Genomic DNA, 23,356 nt, shown 5'->3' with positions numbered 1-23,356 from the left:
ATTAAAGGATCACTTAAAATGAAATGACACCGCTCAATTTCTAAAGCATGAAAGGTGACCAAACTCAACAAGTTTAGTATTACTTTTGAATTTTAGTTTAGGTTTTGTCGTACCATAAAGAGGATGCAATTCTAACAATTGGTGTTAAACTTTCGACCATCGGAAGTTATGACAGCTCTTGTGTGGGCAACCCTGTTGACCTGTCCATATTGTTGCCTATACAAAAACCCTGACTGTCGAAAGTTCCGACTCAGATCATCGAAAGTTCCGATGGATCTCAGAACGGTCATTTTTGAGCTAGACCTATATATTATTCTTCCCTTCTCTTTTGACCGTTATGCACTTATTACACTCGACCAATCTTCAGCCAGAACAGCCTCCTAGGAAACGTGCATGAGAAAACCCCATGATGCATCCCAGGCATGACAAGATCAGAGAAAGCATCAGCTCGATCGGTTTCATTCCACGGGTGACACGACGGAGGCATGTGCATGTTCTTCTGCCGGGATATGATTTGATCAGACCATCTATCTGGAGCGGCAGAGACGACCGATGCCACCAGAGGCCCAGTGCGTGCGTGCTGCCTACCTGTTGCGGCTAGCTGAGCCAACAGGCAGACATCCACGTCAGGGTCGTCTTCAGGGCACCTTGGATACAGTTCGATGTTGACTCGGAGTATTAACGGCTAGTTTTGAAACTTTGGGCCGATCGACGATACGATGAGCCTGTTCGCTTGCTGATTTCAGCCAGCCTGAACCAGCCAGCCAACAGTATTTTTCTCTCACAATAAACCAGCACCAGCCAGTCTAAACCAGCCCAGAAACCAACCAGCGAACATGCCCGATATATCGAGCTACGCAGCCTACAGCGTAGCATGCCTACACTGACTTGGACACTGCATGCAGCTTCAGCCGGGTGGCCGATTGAAATCGTACGTGCAGCATATATATCTGATGGACGTAAGTGTCAGTTTCATTTGCCGTTAGCTGTGCTATTTGGACCCCTGCTCACTTACACAGCAACAACCTACAACTTTTGGCTGTGACTTATCGTAAATAATCGTAAATTTTCAGCTGGAACAATATTTTTCTTTTACACACACTCGCCAGCAATACTTCTTCACGAACCAACAACGATACGAACCAGCCAACCGAACAGGCTCAGATCGTTGATGCCAACGTGGCAAGTGACAGTTAGATCCATCGCTTCATTGCTACAGAAAATATTTGTAGCAACGGCCACTTTTTGACAGATGCGGCTCTGCCTTTGAAGATATAATATTTGTGGTACCATCAAATAATTGTGAACCATTCATTTAAATAGATCAGATAGCTACGATCCTCTATTACCTCCTATGAGGTATAATAGATGAAATATGTATTTATTTTATTTTTTATTTTGTAAAGTATGATAAATTAAGAAAGTTTTAGATATAACTTTTTTTAATCTAATTGATGCATGCATGATTTGTAGGATATAGTGAATCTTTTTAGTTTGCAAACTTTGGACGTGATGTATTTAACTAGCATGTTAGTTTTTTTTTTTTTGCATGTAACGCCTTTATGTTAGCTAGTGTCGTGTCAGCAACTTTTTTTTATGCATGTACGTGTTCCGTTGGTTTACAAACTTTGAATGTAATTGATTTTTTATGCATGTACTACGTTACCTCCTATGTTAGTTTACAAACTTTAAACGTAATTGATCGATTTTTTCATGCACGTACGTATACCTCGGCCCCGTTCGGCTTACCCCATATTCAGCTTGTTCGGCTTGTTTTTTCAGCCGGAACAATATTTTTCTCTCACAACAATTCAGCAAGAACAGTATTTTCAGTCAGTTTCAGCCAAGATTCAGACCAGTGAACGGAGCTCTCATGTGTTACCTGTGTTAGCTAGCGTGTTAGATCGACTTAGCTGACAACTTTTTTTTAATTTCATAAGTATGTTTATTTTGAACTCCCGTTGGTTGCTTATCTTTCTCATGTGCCTAACATATTTTTTGAATCATCATGCATGCATACAAAGGAAGGCCAGCCCTCTTCCATGTTATCCCAAGATTACGAGATCCGGAGAATTTTCTTCTCTTTTTCTATCTTGTTTTCCTAGATTTTTTAATTTATTAAGTAATTCATAACATGTGAAAAATCAATGGCTCCGATTGATTTGAGATCTTACCTCCTTGTAGGTAAAATTTGTACCATAGCATTGCCCATATTTGTAGGGGCGGACAAACACCCACCCTTGTAGGTAAATTTTGTACCATAACATTGCCCATATTTGTAGGGGCGGAACAAGATTCTACCATAATTTAGCGGCCATGTGTTTGTTTTAATGGTCTATTTAACAGTTTTTAGGGAGAGATTAGTTTTGCATCTAGATCTAGATCTGGAACTAGGGTTTGAGATTAGTTTTTTTTAAAAAGTTTCAACATTCGTATTCTTTTTTATTTAGTATGATGGATTAAGTTTACGTGCATGAATAATAATGGGTGAAATATTAATTTGTGCTAATTATTTTATTTAAACTCGTTTATTTCAATTAATAAAACTAAAAAAATACTAGTTTAGTGGTCCGCTAGTTTGTTAACTAGGCTGTGTTTAATCGCTTGCATGAAGAATATGTAGTACTATATATGTGTATTTTTAATAAGAATGACCCCTTTCATAATTATGTATTGTTATATACTAATTATATTTTTCTAGATTATTAATGAATCTTTTATAACTTAGTCTTTTTGTTTTTTTGTTTCTCATTGATTGTTGTAGGAAAAGATAGTATAGGAACTTGGTTTTTGACAAGAAGTCGATACAATAGAGAAGCATCTATGGAGACAAAAGAACAAAATCAAAATTCTTTGTCCTCGTAGCGATTGCAAGAACGTTCTCGTATGGAGTGATGTGACTGTCATTAGATCACACTTGATTGTGCGAGGTTTTGTGAAGCACTACACAGTTTGGGTCCACCATGGTGAAACACCCTTTAACGTCGTCGAGCCTCGAGAAGAAAATATGGAAGAAGAAGAAGAAGACCAAACTTATACATTGACAATTTTATAGTTGAGCTTGATGTAGAAGTGTTGAGTGCCCATGAACAAGGTTGTGGTGGCGGTGGTTGTGGTGGTTGGGCTGATGAGGACAAAGTTGGTGTCAATGATGGTCGAGAATGTGTGGGGGACGAAGCTAGTGGCAATGACGGTGGAGTACGTGAGGGGGACCAAGTCGATAGGGATTATTTGGAGGAAATGTTTAGGGGCATTGGACCAGAGGTGATACTCAAGTGCGTGAAAGGTCTAGAAAATTTGGAAACGGTAAAAAAAAAGCAAAGGAGAGTTTGTATAGTGTTGAGAAGGGTTGTCCGACACACTGGACGATGCTATATTTTGTGCTTGAGCTGCTCATCTAGAAGACTAAGTACGTTTGGTCAGACTGTAGTTTCAATGACCTATTGCGTCTATTGTCATGGTTGCTCGCGTAGCCAAACTCAGTTCCTCTTGCCCATCGCCATGAGTTATCCACCCTGCCTCGTCCTGCGAGCGCTCTCACCGACGTCGAGATGCATCTGTACAAGCGCATCTCAAAGGTGGAAGCCTCCAACGCCCAAGAGGCGAACGCTCTCCAATGCCTCAGGAAAGAGTTGAAGAAAGCGTTGTGCTTGTTTGAGTGAGTAACCTCTCTATCCATGTTCTCCTCTCTATGTCGCCTAGCCTAGTGAAGTGATGGACTATTTTTTGTTTCATCAGAATGAGATAGAGAATCTTAAAGACTACCACCCAATGAGATGTAATCTCATTGAGCTTAGCTTAAACTCTTATAAGAACCACACCAGAATATCCAGAATATGTCAGGTGGCCATAATTCATATTGAAAAGCATCTTGATGATTCCAATGGTAGTCGCAAGAGGAATCGAAGGTGCTTCTCGTGTCACTGCTCTTGTTGCTGGTGTCACTGCGCTTGTTGTACCAGTCACCCTAGGCGTGTTTGTAAGCTGAGGAGCACCAGGGTGCAAAGCCTTCATAATCCTCCGCTAAAATCTAGCCACACTAGGAGCTAGAGGAGCGTGGGTGATCAGTGGAGCTAGAGGAGCATGGTTGATCAGCGGCGCCGACAAAAAAGCAGTAGGGGTTGATGACTTCATAGCTACTAATGGGCTTTACTAAGGTAGCAGCAGTCGCCCGTGCAAGGCAACAACAATAGAGCTCACGGTGGGATGAGTGTAGTGAGTCGACTTGGGCATGGTGGCAGGAGCATCACCGGCCGACTTGGTCGTCAATGCGGCAGGAGCAGTGGTGCCGAGGGAGAAGAGGGCATGGTGGCAAGAACATCGCCAGCTGAATTGGTCATTAGTGTGACGGGAGCAGCAATCGGTGATGCTGAGGAAGCAGATGGCGTGGTAGGAGTGTCGCAAGACAGCTGGGTTGTGGTGGTGGTGTGAGTCGACCGAAGAGGTGAGATACGCAGTGTGTGAGACAACGGGCGTATCCGTACTCTTTCTATCTGGGCTGGTGGCACTAGCACTACACCCTCTACTTCATTGTGAAGCGCCCCTAAGTGATCTTAATGCGCACAGGTCGCTTATGCTTCTAATATCTAACAAATGGCAACAATGAGGAATAACTCATCTACGGGTCATTTTTTAATAGGACCTATATATAATTCTCAGACGATACATATGTTATCTTTGTTTTCACATTGGATTGTTGTGTTGTGTGATACCTTCAATTTAGCTATTTGTCATAAATGTTCCCTACACCTAATTTTCATGGTTTCTATCTATGTTATTTGAAAAATGCCTTATACTTGCATTGGTCATTCAAATGTGGTGGTATAAATCTTTGGTACAAAGGATACCCTTTTTGTAGTGTTAGATGACCTTTAGGATTGTGCCATGTGGCACATTACACAATTTTTTCTTAACAAAATATCTATACTCAAGAATTTCCTCATTCATACTAGTTTCTAGATAGTTTGGCCATGGCAAAAGAAAATCCTATCCAAAAGGAAATTAATAAGAAATGATTGAATATAAAAAGGAAACAACAATATTAGAGACGATTGAATATGAAAAAGGAAACTAACTATAGGATCTCTGGTTAGACTAGAGGGGATGAATAGGCCTATTAAAACAAAACTTAAACAATTATCAAATTTGACCCTCGGCACTGCCGCTCTGAGCCCGCGGCACTGTCGCTTAGGGCACTGCCGAGCTAGGACAACGGCACTACTGCACCCACAGACAACTTCGAAGCACAATTTAAAAACTATGTATGAAAACTTAGATCGGAGAAATTATTGAGATTCCTACAGGTACGAAGATCACAGATCGATAGCTAGAAGTGGTAGTAATGTCACACTCAAGTAGATCAGCAACAAACCCTAGATACCACCTCAACACAATATAAAATGCAAGTGAAGTAAATTAAGCACACAGTGACACGATGATTTATCCCGTGGTTCAACTTGCCACTAAGACTTGCCTAAGTCCACGTTGTTGAGGTTAGCCACCAATGTTTAGGGTTTTACAACCCTTCCTCGTTCTCAAGTCAAGAGACTTAACTCTTGAGATGAGGGGTGAGTTTACTAGCCTTAAAAGATGGTTACAAACCTCCCAGAGCTGCCACATAAGTTGGCAAGCTCCACGGGCGACGCTCTAGGCGGCTAGGAGCCAAGCTCCAAGAGTAACAAACACAACCGCCGGCCAAAACGTGTACCAAGTGCTCTTTAGAGTTGGGGAAATAGTGGATCTGCTCTCTAATCGAGTTTGGGACCTTTTTGTCTCAAGGATTAATGGGAAAATCAAAGGGTTAAGCTTGAGAGCTCTAGGGCACCAATAGAGGAGAGAGAGTAAGCACTCAGCATCTGTAGAACTGTGTTGGTCTGAATGAAGAGGCGAAGAAGACCGTTGTGAGGGAAGGAAAGAGGTATAATACCTCCCCTAGTCCCAACAGTCAGATAAGTCATGGCAGAGACGTGGCTTATCTATAACAGAACCGACCAATTATACGAGATTAAGTAAGAAAATATTCCGCCGAAGCAGATAATTTAGCAAACTTAAGCCCGTATAACCCGGTAGTCCACGAAACCACGAAGGATTTCAAACCAATTGACATACAAATCAAGATCGTACAAGTTTAGCAATTACCGTCACATGTTACATAAAGTTCGCAATGACAGTTGGATACATCAGAGTTTAGAACATAAAGTTATTACAACCCAAGTTCAAACTGAAATAGCGGAAGTAAATAGTTTTAAAGCCACACACACACTTTTGGTTCAGATACAGTGCCAGTAGGTAGTCATCTCAAACAAAAGCATCAGATGAGAGATATGGAGTGACCATTGCCCTTGGTCCTAGTTGTCGCCCATCACCGGGTATAGACAGTTAATGCAATAGCCGTAGTACAATTGACCATCTGCAACAACAATGGGAACAACGCCCTGAGTACGAGAAGGTACTCAGCTAGACTTACCCATCTTAAACCAAAATAAAGCAACACCAAGGATTATGCGAACTCTACCAAAGGTACCCATGATTCCCATGAACCCCTAGACAATAACACACAAGCTCTAAGCATATCTTCAATAACAGCATTAACTCACTCTGTCTGCCCATCTGTTTGTGGGTGGTAAGCTGTACTACGAACCAAGCTAGTACCCAAACCTTTATGAAGATGCTCCCAAAAATGAGCGGTAAACTGTGACCCACGGTCAGACACGATAGTCTTTGGTATACCATGTAATCAGACAATTTCTGCAATGTACTTCTCAGCATACCGAGGGGGTCGAAAAGTGTTCTTGACTGGTAAAAAGTGAGCTGATTTGGTAAGACGATCTACAATCACCCAAATCAAATCATTCCCCTTCGGTGTGGTGGGAAGACCAGTGATAAAATCCATACTTATATCATCAATTTCCAATCTAGTACTGACAAAGGTTGCAACATTCCTGTGGGTCTCATGTGAAGAGCTTTCACTCTACAACACATGTCGCAATGAGCAACATACACTGCAATCTCCTTCTTCATCTTCGTCTACCAATAATGAGGTCTCAATTCTTGGTACATTTTGCTACTTCCAGGATGGATAGACAACTTAGAGTGATGAGCTTCATCCATCAATTTGTTCTTGAACTCTCGATCTTTAGGTACAACCAGACGATCCTTAAACCATAACACTCCTTGGTCATCCACTCTAAAGTGCTTAGTCGGTTCTTTCTTCATTTTCTATTTGATATGGAATATTCTCTTATCTGTTTTCTGACCCTCAATGATCTTGCTCTCCAAGGTGCAACTAACCTAGATATTATGCAACATAGTAGGATGCAACAAATTGAACCCATCTTCAAACAACTGTTGCATAGCAAGAGAATATGACTTCCTACTTAAGGCATCTGCTACTACATTTGCCTTTCCTGGATGATAGTGCACATTCAGATTATAATCCTTTATCAGCTCTAACCATCTTCTCTGTCACATATTCAACTCAGATTGAGTAAATATGTACTTGAGACTCTTATGATCTATAAAGATATTGCACACATTCCCAAGCAAGTAGTGTCTCCAAATCTTTAGAGCATGCACAACGGCCGCAAGCTCTAAATCATGCGTAGGATAGTTAACCTCATGCTTCCTCAACTGACATGAGGCATAAGCAATGACCCTTCCATCTTGCATCAGAACACATCCTAAACCATTCTTTGATGCATCGCAAAACACATCAAACGACTTCTCTATATCCAGTTGCGCCAGAACAGGAGCAGTGGTTAACAAATTCCGCAAGGTGCAGAAAGCTGCCTCACACTCCTCTGTCCAAACGAACTTATGATCCTTCTGTAGCAAACTTGTCATTGGCTTGGTAATCTTCGAGAAGTCTGGTATAAAACGACGATAGTAACTGGCTAATCCAAAAAAACTCCGAACCTCATGAACTGTGCTTGGTGCCTTCCAATCCATAACCTCTTGTACCTTACTAGGATCCATTGAGATTCCATTCTCAGATAACACATGACTGAGAAAAGGAACTGTCTTCAACCAGAACTCACATTTACTAAACTTAGCATACAGCTGGTGATCTCTGAGTCTAGTCAAGACAATTCTTAGATGCTCTGCATGATCCTATTTGTTCTCTGAGTATACTAGAATGTCATCAATGAATACAATCACGAACTTATCCAACTCTGGCATAAAGACCGAATTCATCAGATACATAAAGTATGCAGGAGCATTGGTCAAACCAAAGGATATGACAAGATACTCGTACAAACCATATCTGGTGGAGAACACGGTCTTGGGTATATCTTGTGGTCTAATCTTGATATGATGGTACCCTGATCTCAAATCTATCTTAGAGAACACCTTGGCTTTTGACAATTGATCAAACAAGATATCAATCCGAGGTAGAGGATACTTGTTTTTAATTGTCACCGCATTCAGTGGCTGGTAGTCCACGCACATCCGTAAGGAGTTATCCTTCTTCTTCTTCACGAATAGTGCAGGACATCCCCATTCCGATGAACTTGGATGAATTAAACCCTTAGTCAATAGATCTTGGAGTTGTTTCTTCAACTCGGCTAATTCATTTGGAGGCATCCGATAAGGCCTTCTTGAGATCGGTGGTGTTCCAGGAATTAACTCAATGGCAAACTCAACATCTCTGTCTGGTGGAAGACCGGGTAACTCATCTGGAAACACGTCTAGAAACTCGCACACTACTGGAATCTTGGCTAGAAGAGTAGTTTGGACTGCACAAGTTGTACTGGCTAGATCTATTCTCTGAGGTAAGGTTACTTGAAATGTACCTTCTCCAACAGGTTCCTTGAGAGAAATGCTTCTTCCTCCAACATCAATTACTACTCCCATCTTATTCATCCAGTTCATTCCCATAATCACATCTAGAACTAGCCCTGGCATAACTATCAAGTTAAGCTTATACTGCCTGTCTGCTATACTCAGGGTTACCCCCTGGATTATCTGATTAATTAATAGATCAACCCCAGCTGAACTTATCTGATAAGCACATTCCAATTCAACTATCTTTTGCTCATACTTTCTTGCAAATGCTTGACTTATAAATGAATGAGATGATCCAGAATCAAACAAAATGACTATAGGATGATTGTTGATAGAAAACATACTGGCTGTCACGGGCTCTCCTTCCGGGATGTCATCAATGGTGGTGTGGTGCACACAAGCTTAGTACTGATTCTATTGCTTCTTAGGATATGGGCAAAACTTCACAAAGTGCCCAAGTTGATTGCAGTTGAAACACGGTCCTCTTACTTGAGTAGCAGGTCCAGATGAACTGCCTTGTCTGGTCTTGGCTTGTGGCACCGCCATCTTGAATGACTTCTGATTCCTCTAAGGTTGATGGGCATTCTGATTCCTCCACTGGGGTGGCCTGAACCTTGCACCAGGGGTAGGTGGATGATATGTAGAACGATTTGCCATTAGGGCCCTTAGCTAGGATGGACCTGACTCAAAAGCCCTCTTGCGAGTCTTGGATGTAGCATATACATTATTGTTCTTTTCTTGCTTTAAGTAGTCACTAATGAAGTCATTGAAACCAGTTGTTGTGTTGGTACCCACGTGCTTCATCATCTTGGGATTCAGACCTCTCTTGAAATTAGCGATCCTTTTGGCATCGATATTCACCATGTTAGAGGCATAGCGACTTAGATTGTTGAATGCATGTAGATACTGTGTCATAGTCTTGGTGCCTTGATTCAGTGCTAGAAATTCTCCAAACTTCATTTATGTCAAACCAGGTGGAATGTAAACTCCACGAAAAGCCTTAGTGAATTCCCTCCAAGTAATGTGGGCATTGGGGGAAAAAGTGGTGCGGTGGTGCTTCCACCATATTCCTACAGGGCCTTGTAGCTGATGAGCTGCATACTCAGTCTTCAACACTTCTGTCATCCTTAGAACACAAAACTTATCTTCCATGGTGTTTATCCACTCTTTTGCATCCAATGGCTCTGCCGCTTCTTTGAAAATTGGTGGTCTGGTGTCCATAAAGTCCTTGAAACTGCTATACTAATTCACTTCATGTCCACCTGGGTTTAACCCACGGCGGGTGTTGTCAGCAATGTGGCGCAATGCAGCTTCCATGTTCTGCTGCATGCCCTCCATGTTGTGTTGACTTCCAAGGAACTGTGCGAAGAACTGTTCCGCGGTGTACGGTGGAGGAGGAGGTGGTGGTGGATCACGGTTCTCATTCTTAGTGGCACTGCCACCTACCTCAGTAGCGTCATACACGGTATGGCGAGTGTTCGGCATCTGCATATTGCAGCAACAGTAATTATTAGGTGATGTTGTATAGAAATTGTAGGTGAATGAAAAATTATGCCGTACTGAATTCACTGGAGAGAATAAATTCATACAATAAAATAGGGGCACAATAAGTCATTCCAATTAACACAACATCACTAATTAGATTACTTAAGCGCACACATCGCGTCCATTACAACGAAATTGCCAGCATACATACACTGGACTTTTGACATTCAGATATCGCCACAAACACATCCAAGTTTTCCAACATTACATCAAGGTCTTAGTCTTTCTACTCATTATTACATGCCAGACATGCCAACCATGCAAAAGGTCATCACAAACGAAACCCTAGTAGCTAGCACAACAACTACTAGCCTACTCATCGTGGTCGCTGTCTAAGTCGGAGATGTCGACATTGTCACTATCAACATCATCGTTGTCATCATCAGCTAGTGCCTTAGGCTCTTCGGGATCCTCGTCCTCATCTAGATCCATCTTTGCTGCTCTAGGAGGAATGTAAGGGTGAAGCTGGTTATTCAGCTGATGAACCTCCTCATGTAGGTTGTCGTTGTACTCTTCTGCATTGGCCAGCTGCTGCTCTAGCTCAACCTGTCGAGCTCTTAGAACATCTTCTGCAGACTAGGCTTCATTCCTCTAGTGGAGCACATGGATCAACATGCGCTCAGTGTTCCTGTTGGTGGTGGTCAGACGCTCAACCTGCTCTCTCTCAGTGCACGTACATCTTCCTCATAAACTCTAGTCCTCTGGGTCGCATGATCCCTCTGACGAGTCAACTGAGCCATCCTTGCATTGAGCCTCTCAATCTCTGTGTCGTGATCCCTCTAAAGCTGACGTCGGTCATCGCGGGCCGAACCAAGAGCACCAGACACACGTCTTAGGCTACCTTCTACTCCATCAAAAGCCTTCATCACTGTGAACATGGCGCTCATAGCAGGGTTATCACTGTTCTATCCTTCTGCTGCACCAATCTCCAAAGATCTTCCTCTTGCTTGCTGCCACGAGTCAGTGGAGGGGTTGCCCCTCGGAAAGACTCCAACTATAGCGGCTGCCAACTCCTGAGGAAAACGATCCATGATATCCCTCAGTATCCCAAAGGCTGCCCTGTCAGTGGCTTCTTCAGCGGTTCTGCCAGTTGACTCATAACGCCAACCAGTCCACTCAGAACCGTCACCTCAAGGACGAACAACGGCCTCCACAGTAACCAAGAGACCTTCCCCCAACTGCTCATTTGTCCAGAAATAGTGAGGCTCCATTCCATTAGGATAGCCTACATAGCTGAGCACTCTTCACAAGAGTGTAGGCATCCCAAACTCTCCAAGAAACGTGTGGTGCTGACGGGTACGTGGAGCAAGCTGATGGCGGGGAGCTCTGCCTCCGATGGACTTGCGAGCGGTCTGCTTTGTGCGTGCCATCTGTAGCAATTTTTTTTGTTTTTACCCATGTGAGAACAAGGTTAAGTTGTCATTTTTATCAAAATGAGATAATCAACTTATAAGGGGAGGAACAATGCCATGAATGATAGGTAACAACATGATGCATGCACGTTCCGTACATCCTCACAAACTTAGGAAAAATAACAATTGCTAGCGGCATAGACGGTGGCATACAACGGTCTCTCATAAACGTAGCTAATACGTACTACATGATAGCGCTGTTATGTACCTGCAAAAGATCCACTTCAGCCCAAACCCTGACAATATGAAAAATATGCACGAAAGTAGTAAAGTAATCTACTCGCTCTACATGCATCCCTAGATACACGTACAACGGTAGCAACTATCCGAACCATTATCCTATCGATGGCATCGTCACCATAGGACGGAATTCCCCACACATTGGATACCTTCATACAAACATGCGTATGACATGTAAATAATCCGGCATCATATAAGCACTTCCCTAGATCGACAGTGTATCCGATCATGCTCTCACAACTCTCACTTACCGAGGCGTAGAGGCAATGGATCCATACATTACCACTCAAGTGAATGGCACTCATACAATAGCACGCCGTATGAGCAACGAAATAGAAATATGATGCAAAGACCCCCAAGTTAGTACTTAAATAAGCCACCTAGAGTCCTTAACTAGGCATACAGGATATGACCACTAGCACACTATTAAGTTTAAAAACTCAGTTTTAAACACAATTTTGGTTTTAAATACTCATGGGAACAGTAACTTGCTAAACCTTGCTCTGATGCCAGCTGTAACAGAACCGACCAATTATATGAGATTAAGTAAGGACATCTTCCGCCGAAGTAGATAATTTAGCAAACTTAAGCCCGTATAACCCGGTAGTCCGTGAAACCACGAAAGATTTCAAACCAATTGACATACAAACCAAGATCGTACAAGTTTAGCAATTACCGTCACATGTTACATAAAGTTCGTAATGACAGTTGGATACATTGGAGTTTAGAACATAAAGTTATTACAACCCAAGTTCAAACTGAAATAGAGGAAGCAAATAGTTTTAAAGCCACACACACATTTTTGGTTCAGATACAGTGCCAGTAGGTAGTCATCTCCAACAAAAGCATCAGATGAGAGATACAGAGTGACCATTGCCCTTGGTCCTAGTTGTCGCCCATCGCCGGGTACAGGCAGTTAATGTAATAGCCGTAGTACATTTGACCATCTGCAACAACAATGGGAACAACGCCCTGAGTACGAGAAGGTACTCAGCTAGACTTACCCGTCTTAAACCAAAATAAAGTGACACCAAGGATTATGCAAGGCTTTCTTTAGTGCGCTAGCTGACTTGTTTGCGAAAAGCATAAGCTATCATGAAGAAACCATTTTAAGTACTTTGCATTATCTTTATTATGACCTATCCATCTAGGTAAGCACCTGTACTATAGCAATCACTTGATTAACCAATAACATCCAGTTACCAACTTAGATTTAGCATATCCCATACCATCCAGATAACCATCAGTGTTCCATCATAATTACTACGATGCTGTAGCTCGAGTCAAGTGCTCACTATCCAGGAGCGATGGCGATTCGAATTGATTCCTAACCAGCTGGTAATTTATTCCTCACACAAACCACACTCACCGATCAAGTGAGCTACATATTACTAATGACACTTTCCAAGTAGCCGCGGGATAACAATCATGGACCGCACTACCCAAGGACCGCCCGACAGCCAGGACACACCTTGGGCTCAGTCTTCGTGTCCCCGTCATACCGCCTTCAGCACCAGTCTACCAATCCGAGTTTATCCTGGCTCGAATAGTGTCACTAGCTTCGCGGTTGAAAGGTACTTTATTCGGCTAGCTAAATGTGAGGCATACGTTCATCATGACAAGAGGGACGAGCAACGATCGGTCCTTAATTGACACAGATGGAAAACTAACAGCACCCCAGAACCCTGTCTGGTTGCCTCCAACTTTTCCGTCTGGTCTCTAATTATCCATCACACATGATTAATTCCAAGATATCATTCTTTCCATAGCTAAATTCTTCTAGTAACTACCTATAAATGTAGTTGACCGGAAATCACCGATCGCTACCGGTCTAAGCAAGGCTAAGTAGTTATTCGATCCCGACCTAACAGGGTAAAAAGGTAATAAGGTAGGCAAGGATAGTAATAAATGCATCAACGGTTTCAATCAACTCCTACAACTTAATGCAACAATATATAAACTCATATATAGAAAGAATTACTTTTATAAAGTAGGAGACTTAGAATACTCCGGGGCTTGTCTCGTTCGAACGAACTAGGTTGATGATCCACGCACTCGGGCAAGTCCTCTCCTTGCTCCTCTTCCTCTGGCACCTCCTGTGCCTGGATTTCTTATGGATCTATCCCGGTCTGCTCTTTCTGAACTGCTACTAGCAACTCCTCATGCGATCCTGTATGATGCAGATATATAAGTGCTCATGCATAGGTGCATCAGAGAGATGACATGTAAGGATCATGATGCATGGAATGTAGATGAACATGTTTAACTTTATTGTACATAGTAGAAGTAAAGTTCTTCTACAAGGTAGCCAACATCATCCAAGAACATGTACCACTATACTACTACTACAACCACTATACTAACATGCCAAGTCACCACACCAAGCTAAGATGCTTCAAAGATACACCAAAGCAAACATTATTAACTAAACATGCATTAAAGAAGATTATTTTATTTCATTTTAATCTAGGGCTACAACAGCAACATATATTTCTAGTGCTCCTAAAATTATGAGAAAATTACAGTAGCTTCCTTAGCCAATAATTAGTCTACCATAAAATTTTCATTGCATTTGGATAAGTAAAATAGCCTACACAAAAATAACAAGCTATGTCATAAATATGAGCATGAAAATACTTTGTATTATGAAAAGTATCCAACAATAGATTTAATATTTTTTCTATGTTCTACACAGTAAACAATCACTGCACAAAAATTATCATACACATGTTTTATACAATTTTTGCTCTCTATCAAAATAACAAAAATCATCAATTAAAGGCACTTGAATTACACATCAATATTTCTCTACAGAACATGCATGACATATATTTTTCCTACAAAGTACATCACTAAAGGAGATTAACAAAACTAGAACCATGTTTTTCTGATAATTATTCTATTTACTAGACATTTTCTAAGATAACAGCAAATCCAAGAATTAAATAAAACCCTATACAAAAGTATCACAAAAACCACATGCAATATTTTTCTACTGTAGATCTACTTCCAAGAAACACAACAAAATTGGTCTCACTCGATTTGGAGCTAAAAATGAGCAAACTATGGATTTTTGAAGCCTTTACAACATTTTCTAGAAATCATTTCTTAAAAACCCCTTTTTGAAAACCGAGGCATAAACGCTAGATCCACCCAGATCTGAACACAGACTTGCACCCCAGCGGCTGACAGTGGCCCCCTGGCCCCACCGGTCAGTCACTACGGCAGGGGAGGCGCTCGGCCACGGCAGTTCTCGCCGCCAGTGAGCTCGCCGGCGGTGAGGTCACCACCGGAGGCTTCCCCGTGACAAGGCGGACCTAATGGTACATCTACCGTGGCCAGTGGAGCTCGGGAGCAAGCTCACCAGCATCCATGATGGCGCGGTGGCGTGGCCCGACGCCGGCCGGCCATCTCCGATCAAGATGTGGCACGGGGAATGGCTGGCGAGCTCCATCGCGTCAGTGTGGTGCTGGTGCACGTGGAAATAGGGAGAGAGGTGGAGCGGAGAGGGGGAGTCCATGGAGCGGAGCACTCCGGCGAGGAGGAGCTCACTCCGGTGAGCGATTCACGGCCGGTGAAAGCTTACCAAGGTGAACCGATGCGAGCACGGGGTGCGCGAGGTGGAGGTGGAGCTTTGGGCGAGACGGAGCGGTCGACGGCGAGCTCGGGTGGCCGGGCGAGCCAACTCCGGCGAGGCGCTGGTGCGGGCGGTGGTGGAGGCGAGCGCGTGCGCGTGCTCTGCTGCTAGCGCGTGAGAGGAAAATGGGAGAGAGCGAGAATGGAGAGGGAGGCTCGGACAGGGGGACTTTAAGGCGGGGCGGGGCCGGTCGGAACGGGGCAGGCCGGTGGTGCCGCGCGGCGAGCTCACTGGCGCATGGCCGCCACGCGGCTCGCGCGTTCTGGCGCGGTCGGAGCGCGGGCGCGTCACGCGCGTGGGAGTGGCACGACGTGGGCCTAGGCCGACTAAGCGACTGCTGGGCTAGGGCAAAGCGCGCGGCGCTGGAGCGGGAGTACGAGCGCTGCGGGCCAGCTTTGTCAGCTGGGCCAGAAGCGGGGCGATGGCCCAACTAAGGTAAGAACTATTTTTTTCATTTTCTTTTCTTTTCCAAATTCATTCAAATGAAATTTTAAACCTTTTCAAAGCAGTTTCAAAAGTTGGACCCAAAATAAAAGTTGTTCAGAAAAATGTACTCTACAACTTTGCAAAAAGGAGTAAGGTCAAAACCCAATTAGATTTTGAACTATAGATTTAAAGTTAATTTAAATAAAAAACCCTATTTTAGAAGATTATTGTTAAAAGCAAAATTTGAGAAAACTTTGAATATACACCTTGCTCCAAATTGCATCCTAATTACTTCTAAGTGGTCTAAGTGATCAACCAAGGTACACACATGGCAAAACAAACATAGCATCCAATCTATTAAAACAAAACTATGCAACATACATGTTTCATTAGTATGTTTCAATTCTATATTTCATGTCATGCTTATGAATGCATGATGATGATTATGCTCATGATTTGCAAAATGTTAATGCATGCTTAACACCGAGGTGTTACATTATCTGCGGCAGTGTCGCTCTACGGCATAGCTGCGCCTCTGGTGCGGCACTGCCGCACTTAGCCACACAACAAAGGTGTAAGAAGGTTTTGAGCTGGCTGTCTTGGCTAAACTTTAAGGATGCTTTTGTGTAGGATTGAGCACTTGGTTGCACATATTGACTTAAGCATTATGTCCCCTTTATAGTATGGCTTTTCCTATACTTAGTTTCAAAATATAAATGAAATAAACCTCCTTTCAAGCATGATGCCGTCATCTTTTGTAATTGGGGGCTCCTCCGTTGTGTATAACATCCTCTCTTATGATTCTCCTGCTTGTCATCTCGATAAATCTTATTAGTTCTCTAATTACGTGGTCGTTATCACCAAAACCCAAAATTAGAGCTTGATTGCACTTACACTAACAAGAGACACATTTGATTTGATCTAATAAGAGGTGCCTTCTTGTGCCTGACCCACTGGTTCTTACCCTGTGGCCTTGGGACACGACCGCTAGTCACAACACCACAGAGGACCCGATGCTAGAGGAGTTCGCAGCCTCAGTCGCCACCAGCCAAAGGAGCCTAGCTGCAGCTCCGACGACCGCCCAGCTGGAGGATGAGGCTCCGGTGGTGCTCTCCTGTGACTGCACTAGTGGCCTTCCAGGAAGGCAGCAAATGGTGTCCTAGCACGCCAACTTGGTGCTGCAGACATCACCACCATGCCCCACTCAAGCGGTCTCGCCATCGGTGTTGCCTCAGCAAGGGCGCCCACATATTGATGCATCCACGGAGCTCGAGGAGGGCTACTTGCAAGGCTTCGGTCCGGCCGACCTCACGACGGATGCTAGCGCCCCCCCCCCAATACGTCGCCGGTGGATAACCACTAGTCCGTGGACAACGACGACTCCACCACGTGGTGCCTCGAGAACTTCATCAACAAAGTCACGCGTAAGAGGGCCTCACCGCTGATCCGCGAGCCGCCCAAGCCGCCGCCTGCAAAGGCGGTGCTGCTATGACGATGCAAGCATCTAGCGGCTCAATGCCTCTCTCTGGTGCCTGCTTCCAAGAGGTAAGATCCTAATCATGCAGCGATTAGGTTTGGTCACAGGCCTATCAACACCAAGCGCATCAGCGATGAAGATCTACGAGGAGCTCGACGAGGCCGGGCCCGATGATTCCAACGTCGAATCACTGGAAGTGCTCTTCCACGTCGTTGGGAATGAGTCACGCTGGAAGCAGCAAAAGCGCAAGCTCTCTTCCTAGGCTACGTCATTGCCCTTATCCTGGTTGTCTATCATTTGTGTAATATCAAAATATGTATTTGTTTGCTAGGATGGTCCAGCTATCGGCTGCAATCATGTAGACCTTCTAGGACGCTCGCCAAGAGCGCATTGTTTGTATCAAACTTTTCTACCTTAATTACAAAGATGCGTAAGTTTTTTACGTATTTGAGGAAAAAAAAACTTGCCAAAAGAACGTGCCCAAACGCGAGCGGCAAAAAAAAAACGCGCCCAAACGAGCCGCACAGTGCCTTACAAAAATCACGAGCTCTGCAAAAATACCGTACCTAAGAAGGATCAAACCGTGCACCTTCTGTCTTAGGCTGCGGCATGCTTACCACTCCAGATACAAACATTTGTTTTACGTGACATACCTACAACCCTATTTAACAAGGATAAACAAGAAAAAATACATCATAATTAATTAATCTTTGTACGCTAAATACTATCCTAAACGACCTTAATTACCTGTATGAAAGGAGCACCATAATACTATTTTTTATATATTTAGTTTTCTTTAAAAACAAAAAAATGACAGTTATTTAGGGACTGGGCAGTATATCCGAGTTGGTATTCAAAACCGTGTCTGGATCCAAACATCCAGGCGAACAAGGTGCCTTCCAATTCGGAACGAGAAATCTGCACATCCAGTTGACCTCTCAATAAAAAAGATGAAACCCAGAAACCATTTCCATTTCTACGATCTAAGAGCAACTCCAGCAAGGCCCCTACATGAGCCCCCATAGCTAAATATGGGGGCTTAGGTCAAAAATCCAACTCCAGCAGGGCCCTTACTATGGACCCCAAATTTGTGTGGGCACCCAAATCCTCTCACCAGACCCCATTTTGGTTGGGCCAACAACCCGGCCCCCATCCGTGCGGGTGCTGCAACTCTCCCTCCGGTGGCTTCCTCCGACGAGCGGCGCGGTGTCCTAGTGCGGCAGCGAGCACCGGCAGCGTGGCTTCCTCTCCTCCCTCGTGCGGAAGCGAGATCGAGCACCGGCGGCGCGGCTCCTCTCCCTCTGGTGGCTTCCTCCGACGAGCTCCGCGCGACCAGATCCACGGAAGGCAGGGATGGAGGGCTCGCCGGCTCCTCCCCTTAGCGCCGCGCCCCTTCTCCTCCACCCGGGCATGCACAAGCTCGAGCGCGCGCCCCCTGCCATGGCGTCCGCGACCTTTCCTCCCCGGCGTCGGCCCCTTCTCCTCCGCCGCCGCCGTGTGCGCGCGGGCCCGCTGCTCCCCTCTGCTCCGCCGTGCGGGCCTCCCTTTACTCCGCCGTGCGGGCTCGGTACCCTCTGCTTGGCCGCGCGAGCTCGGCCCTCGCAGCCCTGCCGGCACAGGCGAGCGCTCGTTCTGCACGCGTCATGGTATGTGGGGTGGATTTCAGGAGAAGATAGATTTGACCCAATGACAAGTGGGCCCCTTATGTCATTGTCTACTAATATGGATTTGGGGGTCTTCGTTTTGGGGCTGCTGCTGGAGTGGAAGCACAAATTTGGACCAATAAAAATAGGGATAGGCACCCAAATATAAAATAGAGGCTCTAATTTGGGAGCTACAGCTGAAGTTGCTCTAAAAGAAGGCACAGTACTCCAGTGCCGCTGTAGACTCTGCATGCGAGCTGGGGGTCTGACGCCTGAGCTGGGCAGACAAACACCCACCCATGACCCATCCCGTCAGAATTTTGCCAAACATGTTGCCTCTGAGTCTGACAGCCCCCTTCAATTTTAGGGACAAAAACCTCGCCACTGAATTTCACATTTCCAGTGACTAGCTCGATCCTATTTATTCCTGTTATTCCGCTTACCTATATCTGACTTGTTCGATTTCTTTTTTCGGTCGAAATAGTATTTTTCTCTCACAATATTTTAGCTAAAACAGTGTTTTTCAGTCAATTTTAGTCGAGATTCAGCGAGCCGGGGCCATGTGTCACCATCATTTGCCTCGCTATCTCACGATTTCCCCCCGTACCGTGACCGAGATAGAGACCCAGCACAAAGCGAAGCTATAAGCGGCTGACACCACGAAAAGGCGAACAGCAGGGAGCATTGCCATTTGCCAGTCAACCCCTCATCCTCCACTTCCGGCAGTGTTTTCCTCTCCAAGCAACTATAGTCTGATGGATGATACTCTCATCTCATGGATCCCATTTGACATGTACTCAATCCAACTCTCAACAAGCGTTGCTTTCCAACAGACGCACTGATCATGAGTACAGCAAAGAATGGCCAAGGCAGTTGCATGTGGACATGGCATCTATCTATAGGCTTATCTTGACGTGCTACCTTTATCTCATCACATATACTACTTGGTGCCTTGGTGGTGGTAGGAGGATGAGATAAGCTTCAGGCTCGCTGCGACTTGCCCAGGCTTCCAGAGCACCGAGTGATAATGTACAATACCGGTGACATGTCAATACACCACTTGCGGGCCTTCAGGTCAGAATGCGCGCCTCAAAAAACTTCCAGCTGAAGCGACGACGACGCAAAACCACGACATCCTTTCAGCACAAACCATACGGCTAACAAACAAAGCTAAGCTGCCATCCAATCACCCTGCGTTCCTTCAACTCGAATTGTTCAATTTTTTTCTGGATATCTGCAATGAACAAAGACTGGACGCCACTTGATATATTCAACGATATAAATCAAACCCCATCAACATAGTAGTAATTAGGAAGCAATAGGATTAAATTACAGTTTGAATAGGGCATATATTTACATTATTACACAATCGAGAGAACGAAACCATGATAAAAGGAAGAAGGATAGACACAATTGAGATCCCCCCACCCCCCAACTAACACACTACTAACCCAGAGCACCCCCAACCTGACGACCTGAAGGAACCTATCGATCGGAGCGAGATTGACTGAACCCAGGCACGGACACGAATTTAGAATCCAGAGACCCCTCGACGATGACCGCCCATCAGTCAGATCTTGTTGATCTTCTCGGCCATCACGACGGGGTTCTGCTTGGCGATCTGCTCCCTGGCCGCCGTCTTGTAGTCGAAGGTGCACTGGTGGGAGTCCGTGTAGCGGTGCATGGAGCAGAAGGTCCCGCCGCAGCGGCACTGGAACCCAGTCAGCCCAACCTTCTTGCGGCAGGTCAGGCATCGGTTGCTCGGTGGCTTTGGGGGCTCCTCCTGCGCTGCTTGCTTGTCGTCTACAGCTGTGGCTTCGGCTGCGGCGGTCGCATCGTCTCGCTTTGCTGCCTCTAGTGGAGGCACCGCAGAGGATGATGGCCCTATGATCAACTTCTTCTCCACCGCAGGGTTTTCCATCAACTTGATGAAGTCCCTATAGCACTTCGAGCACATATTGTTTGTCATGCTGCTGCCGAAGAAGCCACAATTGTTTATGCACAGAATTGGGGCCTCAGGGGCGTGGACTCCAGTCTCCTCAGACTCTTGTTTCCAGCTCTCTTGTGCCATTGTTATCAACAGGCTGCAGGGACAAAAGTTCACAGTTAATTAGAAGGCAAATAAGAGCACAAAATCAGTTGGAACTACAAAGGTTGCGCAGAGAGAAAATGAGGAAATAAGAGTGACAAAAAGACAGAAATACATGATTCAGGTTCGGAAAGAAATACAACCCAATGTCCAACAGTTGGAACTACAAAGGTTGCACAGAGAGAAAATGAGGAAATTAGCAGTGCTGGGTTGAATCATTAAAAGGAGTGCAGCAAATTTCAATCCTTGTTTCCTTTAGAGAATGCAACTGTTTCAGCCCATCAGCTAAAGAATAAATCTGATTGTAAATGGCTCAAATGAATAACCCAGGCTATCAATAAAGGGGCGTACCCAGTGCAGAAAGCTCCCGCTCTGTGCGGGGTCTGGGGAAGGGTGTCAGTGGCAAGCCTTACCCTCGCTTGTGCAATACGAGGAGACCGCAACTCGAACCCGGGACCTTCCAGTCATAGGCGGTAAGACTCTACCATTTGCACCCAGGCTATCAATGTTTATGTCAATTTCATCCCAATGTGTCATTCTGCAAGGTCTTTCAAATAGTTCTAGTTAACTGATAACACAGCCCAGATTATTCAGATAAGCAGCAGCTGCAGGCGAAGGACATGTTAGCAATCAGCAGTTCAGCACCCAGTCTCAAGTTGTTTCAAATATCAAAAGTAAACGTATATGATTCTATCCACAGTCCAGTCTAAATTGATTGATTCAAACATCAACAGTTGCTACCATGGTTCTTTCTTCCTGAATCTCCTGATAAGACTAATTATTACTAGCGCACACCACCAGGTGCCCAGGTTGCATATTCAGCTGTAATACTGAAAACAGTAAGAAATGTTATCATATCTGTCAGCTTATCGAGCAGAACAAAATAAAGACAAGCACATCGAACCTGCAGAGCAGCAATGGTATTGTTAGCCAGCAACACGCATCCCAGGTCTTCTTTGTTAGCTGATCTAATTGTGCTTGAGCACTATCCCATCCTTATTGGATATCCTATATAAACAACTGAAGCTCTGCACCCATGGTTAATCAACCGCTTCACACAATCGCTTTTGGTTGCTCCGCAAGGAAAGATTGCTTATGCACCCCCAGCACAAGGCAGACAACTGGCAGCAACCGGGTGAAGCAACCTAGGCCTGGACCCTGGAATCCCAATCACCCAGATGCACACACAATTCACCCAGTCAAGCTTAATCATAGCAATTCAAGCCATATCTCCAAGCAAATTGCCCTTGCCATGGTCACCAAGAAACCTCTTGCCGTAATCCACCCGCAGTCATGGATGTGCCAGGCACGGCAAGGAAGCCTGCCGCTTAATCCAAGCAGGCATGGGATAATCCGAGAGACCTTCCTCATCAGCGTATGCCTCCTGACGTGCTCCATGATTCAGCACCATGTTCACAGAAGCAAACCATGCGCCCGCCCGCAAATCAACCGTAGCATGCACCCAGCGCGGGCATGGATGAACTTTCCCCAAGCGCCGGCGACCAACCAGCACTCCACCTCCCAGCCTAGAAACAATCCACGGCACAAATGATTCGGGAAGAATTAATAAAGGGAAACAAATCCAAAATCCAGCCCCACACAAATTCTGTCCTCCAAAACTGCACGACGACGGCACCAACCACAGCGGTCAACCCAATCCGCCGCGCAGATCCAAGCGAATCGCTACTCGTCGATCCAATAGCAACACCAGGCAACCAACGAATCAGCCAAAATTCTAACTAACGGAAAAAAAAACATACATCTCGACACGCCACGAACCCGCCAACAACAGGCCTGAGACGGAGATGGAGACGCGCGCCCCGGATCGGCTGGCCGGCGCGGAGAACCGAGAGGGATCAGATCTGGGGCCGTGGAGGAGGAAGGGAGGAGGAGGAGAGGCGGCGAGCGGCGGCACCAACCTGTGGGCGAGACGGCACGCGACCTTTTCCCCCGCGGAGAATTTCCCCCCTTTTTTTTTTTGTTCTTTTCCTTTTTTTCTGTTCTGGCGTGCGCTTATAAAGGCCAGCCCGTTTCCCAGGCCTCGCCGCTGCGATTACGCGTCAGATTAAATTAGATTAAAAAGTAAAAAATGCCCCGCGTATT

General features: G+C 45.0%; 1 protein-coding gene across 8 annotated transcripts; it reads right to left on the bottom strand.

The window, feature by feature from the left end:
* Nucleotides 1-20,404: 20,404 nt before the first annotated feature.
* On the bottom strand, nucleotides 20,405-23,304 carry LOC136544787 (zinc finger A20 and AN1 domain-containing stress-associated protein 9-like). Of its 8 annotated transcripts, XM_066536854.1 has the most exons (4): nucleotides 23,173-23,205; nucleotides 22,158-22,779; nucleotides 21,995-22,083; nucleotides 20,405-21,248 (listed from the first exon to the last, which is right to left on the bottom strand). In XM_066536854.1, exon 4 carries the CDS (start codon nucleotides 21,233-21,235, stop codon nucleotides 20,735-20,737), a length of 501 nt encoding a protein of 166 aa, XP_066392951.1. In that variant the 5' UTR covers nucleotides 21,236-21,248; nucleotides 21,995-22,083; nucleotides 22,158-22,779; nucleotides 23,173-23,205; the 3' UTR covers nucleotides 20,405-20,734. The 8 variants fall into 8 exon arrangements, with proteins under 8 accessions (XP_066392951.1, XP_066392949.1, XP_066392947.1 ...); XM_066536852.1 differs by lacking the exon at nucleotides 21,995-22,083 and having other exon boundaries at nucleotides 23,173-23,204; XM_066536850.1 differs by lacking the exons at nucleotides 21,995-22,083; nucleotides 22,158-22,779 and having other exon boundaries at nucleotides 23,173-23,304.
* Between the last annotated feature and the right edge of the window lie 52 nt (nucleotides 23,305-23,356).

The sequence above is a fragment of the Miscanthus floridulus genome, chromosome 3 (assembly GCF_019320115.1).
Source record: "Miscanthus floridulus cultivar M001 chromosome 3, ASM1932011v1, whole genome shotgun sequence".
Taxonomy (NCBI): Eukaryota; Viridiplantae; Streptophyta; class Magnoliopsida; order Poales; family Poaceae; genus Miscanthus; species Miscanthus floridulus.
Note: the sequence above shows the minus strand (reverse complement) of the source record. Positions and strands in the feature narration are given on the sequence as shown.